The 21,262-nt window shown below is 43.0% G+C and overlaps 1 protein-coding gene across 1 annotated transcript; it reads right to left on the bottom strand.

The window, feature by feature from the left end:
- wnk2 (WNK lysine deficient protein kinase 2) lies at positions 1-21,262 on the bottom strand. Its single transcript, XM_041034136.1, has 30 exons — positions 20,588-21,262; positions 16,401-16,573; positions 15,581-15,801; positions 14,745-14,902; positions 14,087-14,175; positions 13,645-13,864; positions 12,751-13,003; positions 12,064-12,371; positions 11,028-11,948; positions 10,386-10,508; positions 9,701-9,733; positions 8,744-9,157; positions 8,451-8,577; positions 7,867-8,357; positions 7,500-7,549; positions 7,238-7,400; positions 7,020-7,136; positions 6,756-6,926; positions 6,552-6,594; positions 6,290-6,445; positions 5,225-6,096; positions 4,648-4,705; positions 4,465-4,529; positions 3,765-4,354; positions 3,434-3,666; positions 3,113-3,343; positions 2,839-2,937; positions 1,896-1,940; positions 1,476-1,795; positions 1-885 (listed from the first exon to the last, which is right to left on the bottom strand). Exons 1-30 carry the CDS (start codon positions 21,260-21,262, stop codon positions 625-627), a joined length of 7,680 nt encoding a protein of 2,559 aa, XP_040890070.1. The 3' UTR covers positions 1-624.

Below are 21,262 nucleotides of genomic sequence, written 5' to 3'. Positions count from 1 at the left end.
AGCATTTCATCGATGAAGAATGAAACCTATCCTTGGACTGAGAGAGCAAAGTTAAGCAACCGGTCCTAGTGACCAGGATGTCAAGTCTTCACAGTGACGGCATGATGGTGGCTAATAAGGTGTTGCATTAAGACACATAGCTGCAGCACCAACCTATGGGTTATCTAATGTTAACTGTACAAACACAGGAGCTATGTACAGACTAACAAGAATTCATATATACACACAGCAGCTTATATATAGGAGTGATATGAGCAAACACAAACATGAACTATTTATATAAACACAGCATGAATGAACCGTACATTATGTACATTCAGTGAGTGGAAAGGTATGTAAGCAATGACAAAAATCTGCACTTTTAAGCCTGACTTGGCTAACTATACATCTTTAAATGTACTACTACCGTTGCACTGCACTCATGGGTTATGTACTGTAATATGGACATGAGGTATGTTGATGCAAATTAAACAAACAACATAAAACTCAAGAATCGAGACGAGTATGTACATATGGTTACATACATGCTGGTTAAATCTATACAGTATATGCACATAAGATTGACTAGAACTATAATGAGATTTCTTTTTGGTACTAGAGTTGGAAGACGCAATGCTACTCAGGTTAGAGAGTCCTGGCTTTGGGGTCGGGCGGCTGATATGATGGAGCTGGGGCAGGGCTTGGGGCATCCTGGGCTGAGGGCACAGCAGGAAAGGCAAAAACTCCTGAAGGGAGAGGGAAGGAGGACAAGGCCCTGAACGGAGCAGGAGAGTGTAGCTGATAGCTGGGATGGGGCCCTGTGGACTGGCTGGTCATCATGGAGGTGTCAGGCCACAACAGGGGCGGACCGCAGGCCCCTGGACCAGGGGCTATCCATGATGATACCTAAAAGGGTTACATAATGGACAGCTATTAGCCTTCACAACAATGATTAAATGCATTTAGAAAATGCAATAAAATACACAAATCATATGCTGCCTGACAACCTGTAGAACATTCAAAACTTTTCTTTGTAAACTTTTCTATTTTCCCAAGCTTATGGTTATCTACTGTGTGTGTGTGTGTGTGTGTGTGTGTGTGTGTATTTGTGATTTATGTCTGTCGGGTGGATGCAGTGTAGGGTTCATCACTCTTTGGGTGGATTGGTGTTTTGTTATTGTTGCATTTTCTTGTATTTAATCAGTTATATTCTTCTGTTCATGTTGAGTGTTGCTGTTTGTATTGTGATGTTTAAGTCAATAAACCAACTAAATAGTTTACTTAGCACACTACTTGTAATTACATGTTATGTATACAGTATAATGGCACAACAATTTTAGTTGTGAGCAGTATTAATTTATTCTTTTTTATTATTTTTTAAATTTTAAGTGCCTATTGTGCAACTTCTCCACTTTCAGCCTCACTATCTAAACGCGTCTAAAAGATTTTCACTCCACCTTGAACACAAATTGGTACATAACTAGCATGAAACTCACATCTGAAGCACAAGTTAGTTGTCTGTGTGTTTGAGGCATAACCTGATCCCACAGCTGCTGCCCACTGATGCTCAGAGAGTTGGTTCGCGGCCTGTGGGTGACAATAAGAACCTCCTGGGCCCAGTCGTCCATCAGGCGCTGCAAGTCTTCAGGCAGGTTGTTTTCATTGGAGCTCCTTGATGCGCCAGTGTATGTGGCTGTCTTGTTGTTGCTGTTATTGGCCTGAGCTTGGGCCAGTCCCATCACTGGCTGATGAGGAGGTGTGGCACTGGTAGGCGGCTGCTGTGATTGATTGAAAGACCCTGATCCGGCTGCAGACCCTAAAAGGACACACACACAAGCTGATTACACTGATTTGAACATGATTTAACATGACTTTGAATTAATTCATTTTTACTAAGACACTGCAACTCTACATACTGCTGCCGCGCTCCTTGCCGAGACACAGTCGCTTCAGGGTTGACCCTATAAGACAAAAAAAAGCCTTATACATATTATTGTTCTCATTAGCAGGTAATAATGATTGATAACAGGATGCAGTGCAAAGCAAAGCTGCTGAATACTGCCACAAAACAAATGATCAAACTAAAATTAAATCGACAAATGGGTAAACAAAGCAATCAGTCCCCTGAAACAAGACAGGACATTTATTAGGAAATTCATGCAGGTGGCCCAGGTGAGAGCCATGTCAAAGGGCAGTGTTGGATTGTTAGACAGACAGAGATAAGAAAGAGGAGAGAGATGTTAAAGAGAGATGAGAGTGCAGACTGGGGTGCATGTGGCATGCAAAAGTCCATTGCCTAGTAATGCAGGATGGACAAGTTACAAAAAATATGTAAGTTATAAGGCGGATAAATAGCATAAGTATCAGTAGGAGACACTTGTGAGAAAATGGCTATTACTATTATAATGAATCTTGATTATCCAAACCTCAAACCTCTGAAAGAAGGCAACAGTTCCAACAAACTATTGGGCAAATTCTTGGTTCTTCTTAGTTGGGAGAAAATTGTGTACATTCCTGATTCACATTTGGAAAGGATTTTTGAAATAACCTTTAACATGAAAAAAAAACATTTAATCAATCAAAAATGTTTACTGCTTCAAAACAAACTTTACTGTTCAGGGTGGGGGGTGTCGGGGGGTGTTCAATAAGCGGTTTGAATAAACAATATCTTTTTGTGCAAGCAAAAATACAAGATAAATGAAAGAGATAAATTCGAGGCAAAGCAAAAGAAAACCCAGCAGTGTTGCAGAATAGTTTTGTAGAGACAGAAAAAAAAGACATCAGTGAGCGAAAAGAAGAGAAATAGACTATATGGGAAAAAAACAGGTGAAGCTATGCAGGAAGAAAAGAGATACAAACAGATAGATAAAGACACAGGCCCACTGAGAAATCTAGCTCGTGGCTTGCTACTGGATTTATAGGTCACTCTCTCAGATGGTTGAGGGTAATTAGACCAGCCTGTAGAAGAGTATAATCAAAGAGGCAGAAAGATACCAGGGTAAGAAGAGCACACACTGAAATACTCAACCTCATTAAACAAAACACCACAGACGAGCATTTGTTATTAATTTTCTGGTGGTTTGAGATGTTTACAGTCAAGTAATAGCTGAAAGACTGTGTTGCTGGTGGTCACCTTGTCCGAGTGGAGCTTGTGTGCTGGTACCGTCTCCGTGTAGTCCAGCGTAAATATTATCAGAAGACAAAGACCCCTTGAGGGAACAGGGCTGCTGAGTCTGCACAGGCTCTGATGTAGAGCTGGGAATGTGGCTTGTGCATGACCTCGCCCTGCCATGAGTGGGGAAAGACCCTTTAGCTGGAGAGCCATTTAAACTCAATGTGGGCTCACCTGTACCAGTCGCAGCACCTGAAAACATACACAGAATGCATTAGAATGCTGGACACCTTGCTATAAATATTCAACTTATAACACTGGAGATTCAGAAAAGATACTCACTGGATCTGCTGGAGTCACTAGTTTTGGTTGTGACATTTCTAAATTGCTGAACCAGAGGGCTGAGAAGTTTGCCAGGCTTCAGTTTGTGCTTGCTGGACCTCTTCCTACGGCCAGCATGTGGTGCAACGTGCGAGAAACCCAGGCCAGGAGGAGGGACTTTGCCAAGCCGGTGATATAGCAGTTCCACTTCTCCCCGCTGATGGGCCTGCAGCTCAGAGATCTCCCTCAGATGCCTGTGCAGATGGAGGAAGGAATATACTCATCAGTTACGAGCTAAATTACAAAATATTTTTACGTCAAGACACTAAATAAGGCTGAAAGTTATGCTTACTTCTCCCTGAGTCTCTGTAGTTCCCTCTTCATGTCCGAGTCCTCCATCTCTGAGTCATTATCGCTGCTGCCATAGGCTGAGCCGTGCACGCCTCCATGCCTGCTCGGTGAGTCAGAGCTCTGCACACTGCTGCTGCGCCCTGAACGACGGAGGAAGGCCACTGCCCTCTTCATGAGGTCACTTCCTCTGCGCTCGGAGCGGGTATGGTGAGATGGGGTGGCAGGAGCCAGCTTTGCAGGGCTACTCTCAGCCCCCGAGTCCGAGGACAGAAAGCGAGCATGGACCGTGACATCCACGGGGACAGAGTTCGAAGTCAGGGCACGAGGCAGGGAACCCCGCTTGGCCATGGAAGGAGGCGTATCCAGGTAGAAGTCAGGCGGGGCAGAGTAGCGGCTGCAGCGTGTCCTCTGTGTAATGTCGTCTTCAGTGCTAACCACAGAGAAACGGCCAATTGTTGTGGAGGCAACCATGGCCTCGGCCTGAACATGGTCCCCACTGTATCCTACAGGGTGTGCTGGTGAGGCAGCGCTGCTCCAGCTCCTTTGTTTCACATCTCGTCTGTTGGCCACTTCGGGAGGTACAGAGATTATCTGCCAAAAGCAAAGAACAGACTGGGTATTGATAAAGCATAATGATGCTTCTCTAATAGCAAGTGCAGTGGAACTAATCTGAAAGACAGATTTAAATCTCCCTTTTGTACCTTAAATCGACCTCTTGTTCCAGAGCAGGAAGCAGAATGAGGAACGTGTCTTCTTGACAGAGAAGCTGCAAAAATTTGCACAACACTGAATACTGTGCCACTGCAGTAATAAATTAACAGTAGCACATAAATTTAGTGAGAAGTTAATGACGACAGCTGTTGATTAGTGCACGCTGTACATACCACACACGGCTGAGTCACTCAGTGTGCTTAAACTATCCATTCTCTCTGGAATTTGAGGCTAATAGAGGTGACAGGATAAGAAATGAACAAAAAAGAGACATACGAAGAACAAATACCAACCACTGATCATTGTCCTATAATATACTTTTAATTATTGCCTAAAAGATTGTTGACGATGATGTCTAACTCATGTATTTGGTAATATACAGACATATACAGGCTGAAATATATTGCAGAATGCAGACTATGCCTATTAATTCAGTTTTTTTCTTCAATTCCCAATGTAAAAATCTAAATATAAGAAAAATTGGTGACAAACGAGTGGGAAAATTTAGATTTCACTTTGTAATATGTTGTTGGAAAAAAATACATTTGTGAAATTGTTTGGTAGTTATTTTAATATAGACAGCAGAGAAATGTTTTTTTTTATACAAATAATGCCTGTGAATACAAAATGAAACATGCCTATAGTTTCAATAAGACAATTTGAAATACACAATACTTTGTCATCTGTCAAACTCTTGATTTTACATATAGTGAAAATACTGCACGTCGTTTATATTGTTATTGTACTTACCAGCTGTTCTCCTCCCCTATAGCGTCCCTCCCCCATTGGCCCCGGCGTGCTGTTTCCTGACCCTCCTGCGGCGCTGTCTGGACCAGGAGGAGACTGGATATACTCAGTACCAGAGCCTGGTGTCTCTGCAGCACTGCCTGATGGATACATGGGAGCATATTCCTGGTAGAGCAAGTTCCTTAGTTTCTCGTCTAGTGTTTTTATGGTGCTGTCCACAAAGCCCCCACGGCTAAGCCGTCCTTCACCATCTGACTCACCAGGCCCTGCACCCTGCTGGGATGGCGCTGGGCTCTGGGGTAGCGAGGACACTTTGGTCCCTCCCACACTGGAAAAAGGCTGGTGGAGCACCACAGGCTGCTGCGGTCGTTCGCTTCGAGCTGCAGAGGTGTAGGAGACAGACAGCGGCTCTTTGGCTGAACCTGGCTCCTGGAGTGGAAGTGGGGTGAGAGGAGACCCACCCTGTGAACCGCTCACATCCAAAGATAGCGGCATGACCAGAGGGCAGCAGGGCACCTCCTCAGCCATAGAAACAGGACATGTCATGTCAGGCATCTGCTGAGTGGCATGTATTGGCGAGATGGAGCCCAGAGGGGATCCCTGTGACTCATCAACTGGGAAAGACGTATGTGGAGACGACGGGGGCAAAGTCTGAGCCCTGGCTGGCTGGGCCTGGTGCACACTGGGCTGCACCGAGCTGCCTGCAGGCTCCACTGATGATACAGACTGAAGGGTTGGGGGAGCAGATACGGGAGGTGACAGAGTGGCTAAAAGAAGTGGGTCTGTGTTAGACATTATTGGAGGGCTGCAGAATCCATACACGTCATAGGAGAAGCCTCCACTTCCACCAGACATTGTGGAAGATGACCCCTCATCTGCAGGAGGAAAATAAATGAAAATAAGCCAAATTTATAACACATTACAAGATTCAAAAACATATTTTTTAAAGTCATCAAATGCCCATAAGAACTGAAGGGTGTCTTTCATTTAGCTGCCACAGGGTGGTGCTATTGTTCCATGAAGCTGTCAGACATTCTGGTGAAATTGCTCTTTAGGAACTAAAGTCACCTCTGGATGGCCTTGCGGTGCCACTGTCAGTAGGCTGGGTAGTGGTTGAACTCCCAGGTGACTGCGTAGTTGTGCCTTCAGATGGGGTCTCCTGGCTGGATGTGGGTGTCTCCTCTACAGGGCAGATTATGAACCATCTTTTTCCTGTATGAAGAACTGCAATCCAAGATTTCAGACAATTACCACCCCGTGCTCTTACAAGTGAATGTGACATATGCAAAAAAGGATTTGCCTAGTTTTTTGAGAGAGAAAATTGTTATACCATTCTGCTGATAGACAGGCTGTGGTGCTCCAGGCTGCTGACCCTGCAGAGTGACAGATAGATGTAAGCTCACTGAATATGCTACCTGCCACTTGCTGTGGCACACTGTATTTATATGTCTCTGTCCATGTCTAAATCTCTGTATAACCATGTTTAGTGCATTTGTACAGACTATATTCATGTCTATATCTACCCGCCTCTTACCTCTCCCACTAGCCCCTCAGACATCTGGCCTTGCTGAGGACTGCAACTCAAGGTGGAGGCCCTTTCACCCTCTATGTCTTCATTCAGCATGTCTTCAGCTTTATCCACAATGTCCTTAAGCTGGTCAATGAAGATCTCCTTCTCTAACAGTAGAATAAAGCCATTCTCTACCTGCAGGCATACCGTTTTAAAGATGTTAAACAATATCACAAATATATCCAATAAATAAGACAAAAACTACTAACTGCAAAAGGCTGAACTGACCATGTAAGTAGCAATTTCCTCTGGAGCATCTCCATCTAGATCAAATTTAAATGTCACCATTTTGTGATTGTGTGTCTCCAGCTGGCATTCGACCATTTTATCACCAGTGTTGCAAACCTGTGAAGGCAGAGGTTACAAATTTACAATCAGAATAAGAAGAAACTGAGAAATTTTAAGAAATTGAAACTTCAGTTGTCACAAATTACTACATGACTCACATTGAGCATGCTAAGTTTGGGTTTGCTGGTCTTTTCTTGCCGGGAACGTGTACGGGCAGACTTGCGGTGGTGTTTCCTGGGTTTTCCGTCCCCTTTCCCCCCACTTGCCAAGCTGTCATAGCCGTCACTGGTTTCCTTACCAGATGCCACATCAGAGTTGAGGCTATGAAAAAAAAAGTTGAAAACACTTAATTGTGTCTAGGTTGTAGACACATTTTCAACATATTAAGTTATAAACAACAGAATATGTAAAGACAAATACCTGTCATACGCATAGTTGGGTAAGGATACTGGTTTGTCCTGATGCACATCCTGAAGACAGAAAAACAGACAGATGCCTTCACTTTGGTAAAGCTCTTATTTTTAAAGAATGGATCATTGCAAGACCATATAGCAATAGTAACAACGTTATGGTGTGTTATTAGCTTTTGAACTTAGAAGCTTATCTCAGTCTCAGATGGAGAGGCTGTGAATTTAATTACAAAGGCAGCCAGTTTTAACACACTTTCTGAGTAATATTTAGACATCACTGATGCACGGACAATTTTCATTCAGCAAATGTAACATTTTCAAATTTTCATATATGCATAGATCAGTATTAAATGTGCAGATTTTGGCTTTATCCCTACCTCTACACGGGGCTCTTGTTGAAGGGTGCTAGATGCAGATGTCGTTTCAAGGTTTTGCTGAGTTGTGGCCAGGCTGGCACTCTCAGGCAATGAGACTGCTGTCTGGATGCCAGCAGGCTGCGGAACTGGAGCTGGGACTGGAGCTGGGACTGAAGCTGCGACAGGAGCTGGAGGAGGAGCAGGGGCTGCAGGATGAACTGGGGCTGGCAGGGTGATAGGGACTGGGGCTGAGACCAAACCTGGGATTGAGTGTTTGGGTTTACCAATAACAGAAGATGTGTCTGAGCTTGTAGATGAGGCTGGTTCAAAAGTAGAACCTGATGCACAGACTGGTGCTTTAACTGGGCCTGGAGCTGGTACTGTTATTGGAACCTGTATTGGGACTGAAGTTAGGGCTTGAGCTGGAGTTTGAGGCATGGCTGCAGCTTGAGCTGATACTGGGACTGGTGGTTGGTTTTGTGCTGGGACAAGAGCTGGAGTTTGTGCAGGTGCTTGCGTTTCGATTTGTACCGCAGCTGAGACTGAGATTGAGGCTGGGCCTGGAACGGGATGTGGAACTGTTGGAGCTACGATTAAGTCTACACCAGCTGCAGTAGTTTCTGCCTCTACCCTGCTTCCCCAGAGAGGAGTCTGAACAGCAGGCAAGACAGGGTGGACCGGAGCCAAAAGCTGAACATCTCCCAGGTTCCCCTGTGGAGCAATCGTCTGTACCTGGAAAAAACAGCACATTTAGGGAATCAGTCTATACAAATACTGTTCACTCTTAAATCCCCACACGCACGCCCTGCATGCACTACACGGTTAAGACAGATTGCCACCTAAGTATTATAGATTTCCCCTTGACCAGCCATTAGTGAGAACTGAGTCAAATATTCACCTGGACAGGCTGCTCAGCCAGTTCCTGCTCAGGGTGGGGGGCAGGGTATGGGGTGGTTCGTACCTGGGAGAGAGGTAAGGGATGGGTGGTATGGAAGCTAGAAATGTTTGGCTGAGATGTAGGAGGGCCGCCCTGCTGCTGCAGCACAGCAGGGGACATGGCCATGGTAAGAAGTGGGATTGGGAGTGCCATACTGGGCACGTGCTGAGGTGTGGACAGAGGGGTCTGAGGTGTGCCTAGAGTAGGTAAGGCAGCATGAGGGGTTAGAGGAAGGGAGGGATGGTGGGGTGAAGGTGAGTAGTAGGTGCTAGACATAGAAGGGCCACTGCTGCTGTAGGCAGATGGCAGAGGAGCGGAGGAGAAGGGAGGGGGCTTGTGGCCCCCTGTTTGAACAACAGGATATGGTGAGGGAAACTGGGAAAGAAAGAGGGAAAATGGATATACAATGAACAAAGACAACCAGTCCATAGAGATAACAATCACACAGGCCCTTTGAGGTGAATTATGCAAGCCTGTAACCTATATCAACCTTTGTGGGATGACTGTACCAAATTCTGTCTCTATCTTTGTTTTATCTTATGTTTCTACCACTACTACAACGCACCTGTGTGCTGATCTGGAGGGGCAGGAGTGGGGGAGGAGCACTGGAGACTGACTGTGGAAAACTGGCAGATATGTCAGGAGGACTCAGATGAGATGTAGGCTGGTCAGCAGATAATAGCTAAGGAAGGAAATCAAATATTTATATTTTACTTTGACTGGAGGGTGTAACTTTTGTGATGGAAATACAAATTAATAGTCCATTAAACTGACAAGATATTCTGGTCCAAAAGCTGAGCTTTAATAAAAGTGAGCTACAGGGCAAGTAGACTTTACAGTGTATGACTCAATTACTCTGTGTGCTTTGCAGTGTATATAATACAGCCCACAGCAAGTTATAAAAGATGATGTCTCTACCTGGGGCAGGACAGCAGCTGGTTGGAGATGGCACTACAGGGAGGAAAGACAAATGGGAAGGAAACAAAAACCAAATGAAAAGCCATCCATTCACACACACACATACATACATAAATATACAGCATAGGATGAAGCATTGAAAAGGGAAACTCAAGTGCACTTTTTACCAACCTCACACACAGATGCCCCACAAATAGAGTGTTTCAGATGGTTGGTGCCACTAAATTGCACATTAATGTCCTGTATGTTTGCGTGTTTTAGTTTACTGTAGCATACTCAGCAGTTGACGCTGAATACCCACTACAGATTTAGTAATTTTGGATGTGAAATAGGCATCGTTAATGGAGTAGCCAGCATACAGCTAACCCATATTCCAAACATGCAAGGTGCATGCAGCCAGCAATCCAAACTCATTTATATTCTACTTATAGGCCTACTAGTCTACTTTGTTGTAGCTACTTTTTCCTTAAGGCCTCTGGTGCAGAAAGAGCAGCTGTTATATCAGAAACAGCAAATGGGGATCCAAATAAATGAATCAATAAATAAACAAATATTTATATGACCTGGTCAGGCAGCTCTGAGTGTGCTACACTAGGTTACTTCCAAACTTATGCTTCCTAATTCTGCTTTGTGCATTTCGCTACAGCTGGTGCCAGGGCCTGTCGCAGTTAGATGCATGCAGTACCTGCTCCTGGCTGGGTTGCACAGTAACCTGTGTCTGTAGAGGGGGGACTGCAGCTGGGAAGCTCTGTGCTGTCTGTTTGCTCGGGTGCGCAGTGGGGGCTGGCGTAGCTGGAGCAGAAACTGTCTGTCAGAAACACATAAGAGAGATATTTATTGGACCCTGTCTTTAGGCATAATATTATATGGCTCGCTATGCAACAGAAGATCATGTTTATATACTTGCTACAATACATCAAGAACGACTTTAAAATTTTCCATGTGTCATAGCAGGGGTAGTCATATGCAAGAAGCAGAGGGATGTTTGCAGATGGCAAGGTTTAATAAGGTAAGCTGAAATGGAAACGTGGAGATACAGCATTGATCTTTCTTCAGCCACACATCGTGCTGATTGCCATACACTCTGCACTCTGCATATTATTTTGTACGCTGCCACACTCTCCTGCTAAGCACTGATCTTAACTAAAACTGAGACCAGCAACTAAACCCTTACTGTGGATTAAACAGGAGCAGAGACTGACTGTTGCATTGTGCTATTAGCATGGAAAGGCCATAGGAGCAAAGCAGCTGGCAGAGTCATGAAAGATATGGCAAGCTGCTGCTATGGCAGTATTTAGGCTAAATGAAGCCTCCTTCTCTAACCTACCAGTGGATCCAGTCTGCCTTTGCTGTTATGTCGTGATAACAGCAGGTTCCTGTCCAGATTTGGGCTACAGAAGAGTGGGACCTCCAGGCTCTGACTTTTGTCTACATGCTCAAATACTGAGGCGGTAGCACCCCCAACTTCCCCGTGGCTGTGAATTGGATGATTAATTACTCTCTCAGAGAGGGTGGGAGAACTGGTCCTGCGACCGACGATGTGATGGAGACAGTGGTTGAGAAGAGTGAGATCTGCACCTTCATACAAACTCCGTGGGAGCACAACTTGTGATGGTGGGGAAAGACGTGAAGGTGAAGTCAACAGGTTTGTTTGACTGTTTGACGATGGGGAAGAGGGTGACGCCAAAAGAGGAGGAAGAGTGACCGGAGGAGACCTTGACAGATGAGGAGATGTGGGTGAGCCTGGCTTAGAGATTGGAGTAAACTGGGTGGATGTGGAGAAAGAGCGGATGTGTGTATGTCCCAGAGATCCGCCTCCCTTCGTCCTGTCCCTCAGGAGGAGAGACACGCAGGCCTTGCAGTGGCGGTGGGGCTGTGGGCTGCGAGGGACACTCAGATGGAGTTCTGAGGGAGGTTGTAAATTCAGGGGAAGGAGAGGGGAATTAAAATGACTTGCTGAGTCATGATCAGAGTGTTGATGGGGGGACGAGAGAGGAGATGATACTGACGGATTCTGGGCAGAGTTAGAACATAGGTAGTCGGTGGCATGCACTGAGCTCTCTGTGTTATTTGTTGAAGCCAGATCCTGTGACGGACATAGGCAGGGGCTTGGACTCATTGTTTTAGAGAGAGAGTGTGTCCTGCACTGTAACATCTCAACCAGGGAGGCGCTTCCACGCCTAAAACACACTGAGCTCTCAGTGATGAGCAGGTTGTCATGGCATACAAAGGGATCACTGTAGTGACGCTGATCAGGTATCATTGCAAAAAAGAAAATAAAAATGTTGTTATTTCAGAAAACTACTCAGAAAATGTAAAATTTAATAAAAGCTGCTATAGAAATACGAAATGCTTTTACTCACTGTCTGAGACTGATAAGGCCCCTGGTGCAGTTGTGCTGCAGTTTGTTGATAGGCCCCAGGATGCAGTTGACCTGTGGTTTGCTGGTAGGCTCCCTGGTGTAACTGCGTAGATGTTTGTGTGTAGTTTTCATGTGAGGCCTGTGCTGTGGGTTGCTGGTAGGGCCCCTGGAGCAGCTGAGGGTCAGCCTGTGCAGGAGGACTGTAGATCATCTGAGCTGTGGAAATGGGCTCTGGAAGTGACTGGTAGGGCCCATTTTGCTGATTGTTTAGATCATCTAATTGCATGGTAGAGCTCACTCCGCTGTCAGCTGTAATAACAGAGTGAATAAAACATTATGATTCACCACGATGCCCTCTGCAGGAAGGACAGACACTGAAGAAGGACAGAGGGAGAAGACAACGGAGTAGTGTCTCATTAAAATTCAAAAGCTGCTTGATGATGCCTCATTGCTGACTAACAGGCGTTTGTCAGGCGCTGCAGTCGCTGTTTCTGTGTCCTTTATCTTATATGTTCATAAAAACGTTATTATTTATTTAAATTTATTTATTTATAACTATTTTTAGTCATAGTTAGTGCCATTACCTGTTAAAGGCTGAGTGAGTTAAACCAGTGGTTAAATTTATTACCAGAGACTGAGGCTGTATGCCATATGAGACGTTCATGTGTGCTTCTGCTCAGGTTCTCACATGTGGTAGATGTGGTGGCTGGCACAGTACAGATCAGGGTCTGCTGCTCCACCTCTTGGTCTTCATAATCTGTTGTAGCTAATGTGGCTCCCTGTGGCACACCGGTACTGGGCACTTGCAGTAGCTTCTGCTGCACCTCACCATTTCCTGGTGAGACAGTCCGCTCCCTCCTCCATTTGATGAGAGCCACGCGGTCTCGGATGGACTTCCCAACTACCTTCACATCGCAGTCCAGGAAAAAACCTGATTCAACCTGCGGGACACATGTAAGATACTCGATGCAAATCAGAACGAACGACATCAAGATTGTAATTCAACAACTCATGTACTCAATCAACAAATAAACATTTCATTCTTCCTCCGAAACCAAAAATGCCTTTCCATAAGCTTGCATGGAAGAGCAAAGATCAGTTTCAATCAATACAGTACATGCCTCGAGCCTATCATTACAGACACATAACAGACCACTGACCAACTCCCAGTTACTTTAATTAAAAGGGATGAGATTGTGTTCCAAAGTAAAGACAACTGCATTAATACAGGACACTCAGACTACATACAGAAACCAACACTATGTAATGGAATGACACATTACTACATAGGTAATAATCCACAACAAGTTGTCCTGATATGTCATCATCCAGTTTTTTAGTTTGTTTATAGCCAGTTTAATCCATTGTTTGGCATGTTTTACCAGTGAGAGACAACTGGTAATGTAGCCCAAAACAGTATAGTATAGTTCCAATGGTAATATTCCTTGCACACCAAATTACTTCTATTTTTGAACTGTCAGAAACATCACCTAATAAAGAAAAAGGTAAAACTCGACAAACACTGTGTGTTTATATTCACCAAACACAATTATTCTTTCTGCAGCTCAATATATTAATTTACCATTTCTTGAGCGACCACCTCTGGGACCTCATTCACCAAGTTAAAGGTAAACTCAATGGCACCAGTGTCCTTGTATTTTCCTTTCAGCTTTTTAGGATCCTCGACCCACAGCTTTAGAGCAATAGATGATTTCTTCCCGTCGTCTTCTTCATTGAGCTCTACCCTCACGCCTGTATCCTCTGCAAAGAAGGCATGATTCAGGAGGTCCTTGATGGAGTACCTGCAGGAAAAACACAAACACCAGCTAGTGACCTGGAACAAAGGTCACAGTGAAAATAAAACCTAATTCTGCACAACACAGAGTCAAACACAAACAGTGTGACAGAGTCAAATACTGGCATTTATGTCACACTGCAGGAACAGACGCAACACAACATGGTGTTAAGATATGGATCAACACCTTCCTACACATAAAATGTGTAGTGAAATGTGTTACACTTACCTTTCTTCCCATCTGTGACAGATACACTCTCCAATTATTTCCTTAATTTCAGGGTCACTGACTTTACTGAAGCTAGCAGGTTTCACCCCCTGTAAAACAAACCAGCATTTAGCATTTAAGATAAGTGCTAAACATTAATTTAACAGCAGTTTAGTATTATTACATGAGTGTCATGAGTGGCTTTGTAGCCACACTGGCTGCTGTTTGCTTTACAGTTCCAAAAAAAAAGAGAGAATATTTGTTTTTTTTTCATATCTATAAACTGAATACTGGTTGTGTTCTGGCTGCAAACTGGAGAGATTAGACTTACTTTTACTTTGATGTAAGTGTGGTGGGAAGGTGTCATCATTTTTAATATTTTATAGATTGTATGGTTATTGAGCCAATTTAAAAAATTATATATATATATGATAAACTGAAGTGAAAATAATCAGCAGTCACAACCTTGTCGCCCAGTCCCTCAAAATAATAATTATAGCTGATTTACTTGTCGAAAAAAATTTTTTATGTTAAAACCAATTAACACTGCTTTAAAAAATAGTGGATGTTATAGAATTAAGAGGAAATGTGTGGCAAAAAAACCTGGATCTTCATAAAAATAGTTTGAAATAGCTGTAGGAGCAATGGCAGAGTTTATTAGCTTTGAACATGAACTCACACTGGTGACTTTACGGTAGATCTGTGCAGCATTTTGACACTCAGAGTAGGGGTATTCTGAGGTGGCCATCTCCAGCATACACATCCCAAAGGCATACACATCCACAGCCTCATCATAGTGCTCCTCATACATCTCTGGGGCCATGAACTCTGGAGTCCCTGGAGAATTAATTCAAGAGACAGCGGTATATTATGAACTCACAGATGGTTATCAGCGTTTCATCCTGTTTCACTGGGATCAATACCAGTGTCAAGAACTGAAATTCAATACGCCTGCTAAATCATGATTCCAATAATTTTCTAATTGCTCAAATGACAGATGAGTTCTCAGTTCTCCTAAGCTCTGTGGAGGTTTATTGTGTCTTTCAAGTCAATGGTTTGGTTTCTTACAGCACACAACTTTTTTAGTACTCTCACCTCTCTCGAAAGCATTGCCTTCAACAGGCATCTCTTTTCAGTGAAAAATCTCTTAAAACTCACCGTACACTACCTGCCCAGCGAGACTTGGCAGACAGAGACAGTTAGCAACTAGCTGGTAAGCTTAAGAGTCAGGTATTTCCTTCAGGAGTTGGTGAAGACCAAAGCAGAACTATAATAAGAGTGAATATTGTAGTGATATTCATCAGGTTACTGAGGTCATGAATCCAAATTAATGCTAATGCTGCTAAATATCTGCTGTATGTGTAAATAAACAACAAGTTTGCCAACTTAAAAGGTGATGTTGTGTTCACAACTTGTTTCTGCTGCCCTGAAGTGCCACACAAAAGTTATTGAAATAAATATCCTGTTGATCACAACTGAATAAAACAGCATTTTGCCAACTTGCTGATGACTAACCAATAACACTTTTAGCGAAGGACGCCCTCTTCAGTGTTGCCAGGCCCAGATCTCCTATTTTGACAGAGCCTGTAGGACCAGTGATGAAGATGTTGTCGCACTTGAGGTCTCTATGGATGATTGGAGGAGTCCTTGTGTGGAGGAAGTGGAGGCCTTTGAGAATCTGTCTGCACCAGCTCCGAAGAACTTTAGGCTTCATCACCTTAAAACGCTTCAGATACCTGAGAAAATAAAAAATACCACTACCATGAAAGAAATGTTCCACACTGAATATTAATCGGGTAAGTGACTTATGAAGGTCTATCCCCAGCTGGCCATATGTGTTTTATTGCTTTCATTAAGCATCAGCTGCAAACACACATTTAATAAGAATCTCTGATGACTGTTCTATAAAAACCAATCTCCTCATTTTGACAGCCTGAAAAGTTTTATCCATTGTGCTGCTAATGCTGTATGTTGAATTAATCTATTTTGTTAATTAATGATGTTTTGAGTGAGTAAAACAATGCTAAAATCACTCTCCACAAAGTCTCCACAAAGTCTAACGTTGGATTTCCTGTAAGGGTGTCATTCAAGTGGTTTGAAAATTGATACTCACCATGTAGACAGTCTAATGGTCATTACTGTAAGGCCATTTTAAACTGACTAATAGAAGCAGCAATAGGAGACCAATATTTTTATCTTACGATCAGTGATTTACAGTCAAGTATGACGCTGAAAAGGACATAAGCTACTATGGGGGCATACCAAAATTTCCAAAACAAACCAATAAAGCTGAAATAGTAATGTTTTTCTTGGGTATTTTCATATTGGGTCTTACGTTTTTAGTGTCCCTGAGGTCATTAGCTCTGTCACCAGGACGATACACTTCTTCCCTTTCACCGGTGATTCCCAGAAGTCATAAAACCGTACAATGTTGGGATGCTGGAGAGCCTTTAACATCTCTGCCTCCTCTTTGAACCTCTGTCTCTCAGCTTTGGACAGTTTTCGTTCCTGAGGAAAACGGAGACAGACAATTCATTTAAAAAAAAGAAAGAAAGAAAGAAAAGAGAAATCATAAATTCCAAAGCTGCCCACTCATTTTTTTAGTACTCTGCAGCCTTATCAGAGAACAAGTTCCAACAGTAGTCAATTTGTCCACATTTAACAAATTTGAGGGTTGGTGGAGGAGTGCCTGAATCATTTGCATTGCCAATTTTTTGTTATATAAAGTGATAGTTGAAGAGATTCCTTTTCAGCCTCCTTTTAAATAGCCCTGTGTTGCATTAGGAGTGGAGCTCTGTCAGAATTGCCTGCGGCTAACGTTTAGAGTGAACACAACCTTGGTATTTTGAATGGGTAGACATGGGGGTCTGAACCATTTACTTTTTTTCACCATTGTGTATAAAACACACAGCACTGAAACACCACAGGCCTATGAGTAGAGTCCTGATTATATTTTTAGAACCCTGGTAAGTAAAGGCTTTATTTAATCTGGTGTGGTAATACAGAAACAGACACATCTGTCATGGCAGATAAAGATTAAGTCGCATTTTTAATCTGTAAATATCTAATGTGTTGCTGGTAAATAAAAAAATACCATTAAGAATTTATAACAACAAGCTGGAAATTAATCGCTTTCCATCGCAAAGCCAAAAACATCAAGAAAAATGATTACGGTGTACAGTTATAGTTTAAATCTTACATCTTAAGGGTGTAAAAGCCTGAGCAAATCTGTGTACGCTGGATCAATATTTTGGCCCCTGCGTTCCCTGAACTGTTGTATAAATAGTAAAACAGCTGACAGCGAACATCCTCTACATTTCTGTTTCTCTCCAGTCAGCATGGCAGATATAACCCAATGGCTTTAGCCACGACAAATGCTACATGACCTCCAGATTTTCTCTCCTACTGTCTTTCATTGACACATTATAATGGGAACAATGAGGACGCATTTAGTGTTTTCAGTGTCTTGGACACACAATAACCTCCTGTACATCTCCTGACATTGATTATTGACTGATGCTGGAGAATCAGATTTCATTCACAGCCCATAGTGGCCTATGCAGTGCGCAACCTAATGCATCTTAGATTATGTGCAGCGTTGTGGCCATCTTTATAATGCTGATTCTTACCAAGAACGAATGTATTAGACTTTGCCTCATCACTTCGTCTACCTTGCCATATTTTCTAGGCGGTTTACAAACAGATTATTAAAGATGCTGAGTAGACATGAGATCTAAGAGGGGTGTGGCACTTAGAGCACAGAATCTGCTTTACTGAAACTTCATTTTGCACAAAAAAACTATGTTAAAAAAAAAAAAAACATTAGGAGCACTGATATTTGTATCTAATGGAGCATGGAGAGGTGAGGACATAACCCTGCAATTCATATAAATATAGAACCCTTGCTTTGCTGTCCAATACTACACTTCTTACACACTGTCCTCAGCTGAACCCACCCCTTCCCTCTCTCCTCTCTTCCTGTCTTGGTGCAGAGGGCTGCATCAGCAGGATTCACTCTCCAGACACATCTGTGTGGTAATAGTACAGGGGAATGAATCCATGTTTAGATTTCGTTACCAAGCCATCAAACAGGACAAATAATAATGTACAATAGTGACAGATCTCAAAGTGGTTAAGTGTTTTGGTATTTTACTAAATCATGATTTGATCATTTGGGGTAAACAACTTGCTCAGCAGATGTTTGATAATAATTTAGTGGATAAATACATAACAAGACTAGCTGTCTGGCCTGCTCAACACCAGGCACCAGCTCGTCTTCAAATCTGATTTATAAATCATTTCATGAGCATCCAGTTTTCTGCTGTCTCATTCTTAGTTTTACCCCTAAACACACACACACACACACACACACACACACACACACACACACACACACACACACACACACACACACACAGTATTTCAGTCACAGCAGCTTTTTGTGAGTGAGCCACACACACACAGAAGCTCTGAAGGGCAAGGCCTCACCTCCAGGGACTGAATGGTTGAATCATCACTAGATCTCCCGTAAGAACCTGCTCAGACGCCACACTGAGGCAAATACACATACATAATACGTATGTATACTTGCTGTAAGGATCATTACGCACAATACAGGCTTTTCCCAATCAACATTCAAAAAAATGAAAATTCACTATCGCAGAAATGTTTGCGATATTGGTTTCTCTCTTGACAAATGACAAGAAATACTGAAAAAAAAAAAAACTAATCTTTAGGAGCACTTTAAATACCCAAAGAAGACTTGAAAAACTAAATTTTAATGTTTTATTCCAATGTGAGGAACATTGTTTACTTAGTCTATACAAGTTAATAAAGTAGAGAACTAAGGCTTAAACCTGCTATGTCACCTGGATGCTTACTTCCCATTACCCTAAGTCCTGGTCAGGACTGTCTCATCCACTGAATGGGAGACATGTGGTGAATGAGACAGTCCCCTGTAGGGCTATGTTACCCTGTGCACAATCAATTAGGGGCTGATTCAAATCCATTAAATGAGGCCGCAAGGCCGTGCCTCATAAGTGTTATTCTTATTATGATAACTGAATGTAAATTAAAGATTCTTAAAATCATGTTGAGGTGCTGACTCAGTCTGAGTCAGCTTGATTTGGGTTTTTTTCTTCATTTTTTCCCCCAGTGCATTGACCAAAACAATACAACAAGCAGCTTACCAGAGAAAAAAAATGCTGAATAAATCTGCAAAAACTCTGTCATGGACTTAATAGGTTGTCAGAGCTGTATAATAAACATGTATTTAAATAAATTCTTAAGAAAACAAAGTATTTTATAAAGTTTTAGGACAACGTTATAGCAAAGATGTGAAGATGCAGTTATCAAGGAAATTACAAATTTGTCCTCACATATCAGGTTTTGTTGAAATCTAAGCCGTACACTGTATCCACAGTGTATTCTGTTTTAAAAAAAGGTGACTGTGTAGAGGTAGTGGTTCTCACAGCAATTTAATACTTCATTTAGTGTTGTCAAATGTAATCTCCTGGCAGTAATTCGGTCTGGACCGACTGCAAAAGCTTAGCACATTTTGAGCCCCGAAAGGGCAACCACTGTCTACAGGTCTGCCTCCAGGCTAATCTGTATATCACATGGATAGTATCTAAACTGATCATTAGATTACCACATACACAGATTAGTGATACAGCAAGCTGTCACTGCTATGAAGCTATGTGTTTGCTGGTATATTAGCCCCTGCTAAAACACTTTTTAATCATCTTCATCTGCTGACATTGTGTGTTCAGGAGCAGGATGCCTTCAATTCAAATCTAGTCAAGGAAGCATTCAGAGGAAAAGGGGAATACAGACTTGATAAGGTCTTTGTAAGTAATTGAGTTTAGTACCTTTTGCACCTCTGAACTCCTCATCATCTTTCTTGAATCTTTTCAGAAAGTTTGGAAACAATCACGTCAGCTGTGAATCTGAATGACATAAAACTGCGTGGTGACAGTGTTTTGTCTGAAAATTAGGAGTGATAAACCTAGTGCAGTGTGAGCCTTGACGAAAAGTAAAAATCCTCTGAACAATGCTCAGTTCCCAGTGAGAACAAAATAGTTTAGTGATAACTTACTAACAAAAACATGATGGAAAACAGAATGGGATAACACAATATCTCATCTGGGTGTTGTACAACACAATATGTCAGCAATATGAGGTAATAAAAACAGAGAACAGAACTGTTCTTCTCTATTATCTTTTTTTTTTTTTTAAGGACATTACACAAATGCCTATAGCTGCTCAATGAGACCAATTTTTCCCAGAAGCTGAGATGTCTCTACACTATCTGAGAATAACTCCGACTGACACACAGCTGAATCTTCGAAGGGGAGGACAAGGGGCAACAAATACACAAAATACCCTCACAATAATCCATAGATTTTGTTAGATATGCTCTGGTCAGATTGGATATTTACATATCATTATTATTTTCTCACTGCATGAACTTCAAATGAATGAAGTTAAGAGCTGAACTGAACGAATGACCACTGAACCCACCTGGAGTTCACACCACGCTACTTCGACCCAAGTGTCAGTGTCAAGACCTTTGTAGACCGTCTTGAAGGACCCTCTCCCCAGCTCAATGTCAAATTTGAGGAAGCGACCCCCAGGTGAAGTGGACACGGCCTTCATCCCGGGCTCCTCTTCGTTCTCGTCACTTCCTGATTTACCTGCGACGTCCGAGGACACGACTTCAGCCTTGGGCTTGGATTCGTCCCTGTCTCCCTTCTCCTCATCTGCATTCACGCTCTCCGTGGCGCTCTCCTTCAGCCCCACCTGGCTTTCCGTGCCGGAAGTCTCCTCGAGACCCAGGCGGGTTCCGTGAAAAACCCGAGTCCGACTCCGGTCAACGATGGTGCGCAGGTCAATGTTGAGAACCGGGCTGCTGTTGACACACTCCGGCGTGTCCACCGGCTGCTCCTCAGAGTCTGACACCCACAAACTCCGCCGGACGAACCTCTGGCGGATGAGTCCGCGGTAGTCTGTGGACGGGTATGCGCTGGGGTCACTCGCTCCTCGCAGGGCTGCGTTTTGTACGTTGACATTGTGGTCCGTCCCATTCTCATAAATAAGCCTACAGGCATTTGCATTAATGTCCGAGTCTAAATTGGGTGCTGAGGAAAATGTGGATCCTAGTGGCGGATCTTTGCTTGAATCCTCCGCCGAATCCAT

The sequence above is a fragment of the Toxotes jaculatrix genome, chromosome 3 (genome assembly GCF_017976425.1).
Source record: "Toxotes jaculatrix isolate fToxJac2 chromosome 3, fToxJac2.pri, whole genome shotgun sequence".
NCBI lineage: Eukaryota > Metazoa > Chordata > Actinopteri > Toxotidae > Toxotes > Toxotes jaculatrix.
The sequence above is the reverse complement of the archived record's forward strand: the minus strand, read 5'-3'. Positions and strand labels throughout refer to the sequence as shown.

Coding starts and splice junctions, on each gene's coding strand:
- wnk2 (XM_041034136.1), bottom strand. CDS start 21,262: ATGGATTCGGCGGAGGATTCAAGCAAAGATCCGCCACTAGGATCCACA. Junction 9,158..9,700: donor CAGCTGCTGTCCTGCCCCAG/GTAGAGACATCA, acceptor TTTCTTTCCCAG/TTTCCCTCACCATATCCTGT. Junction 1,796..1,895: donor CGGCAAGGAGCGCGGCAGCA/GTATGTAGAGTT, acceptor GTGTCCTTTTAG/GGTCTGCAGCCGGATCAGGG.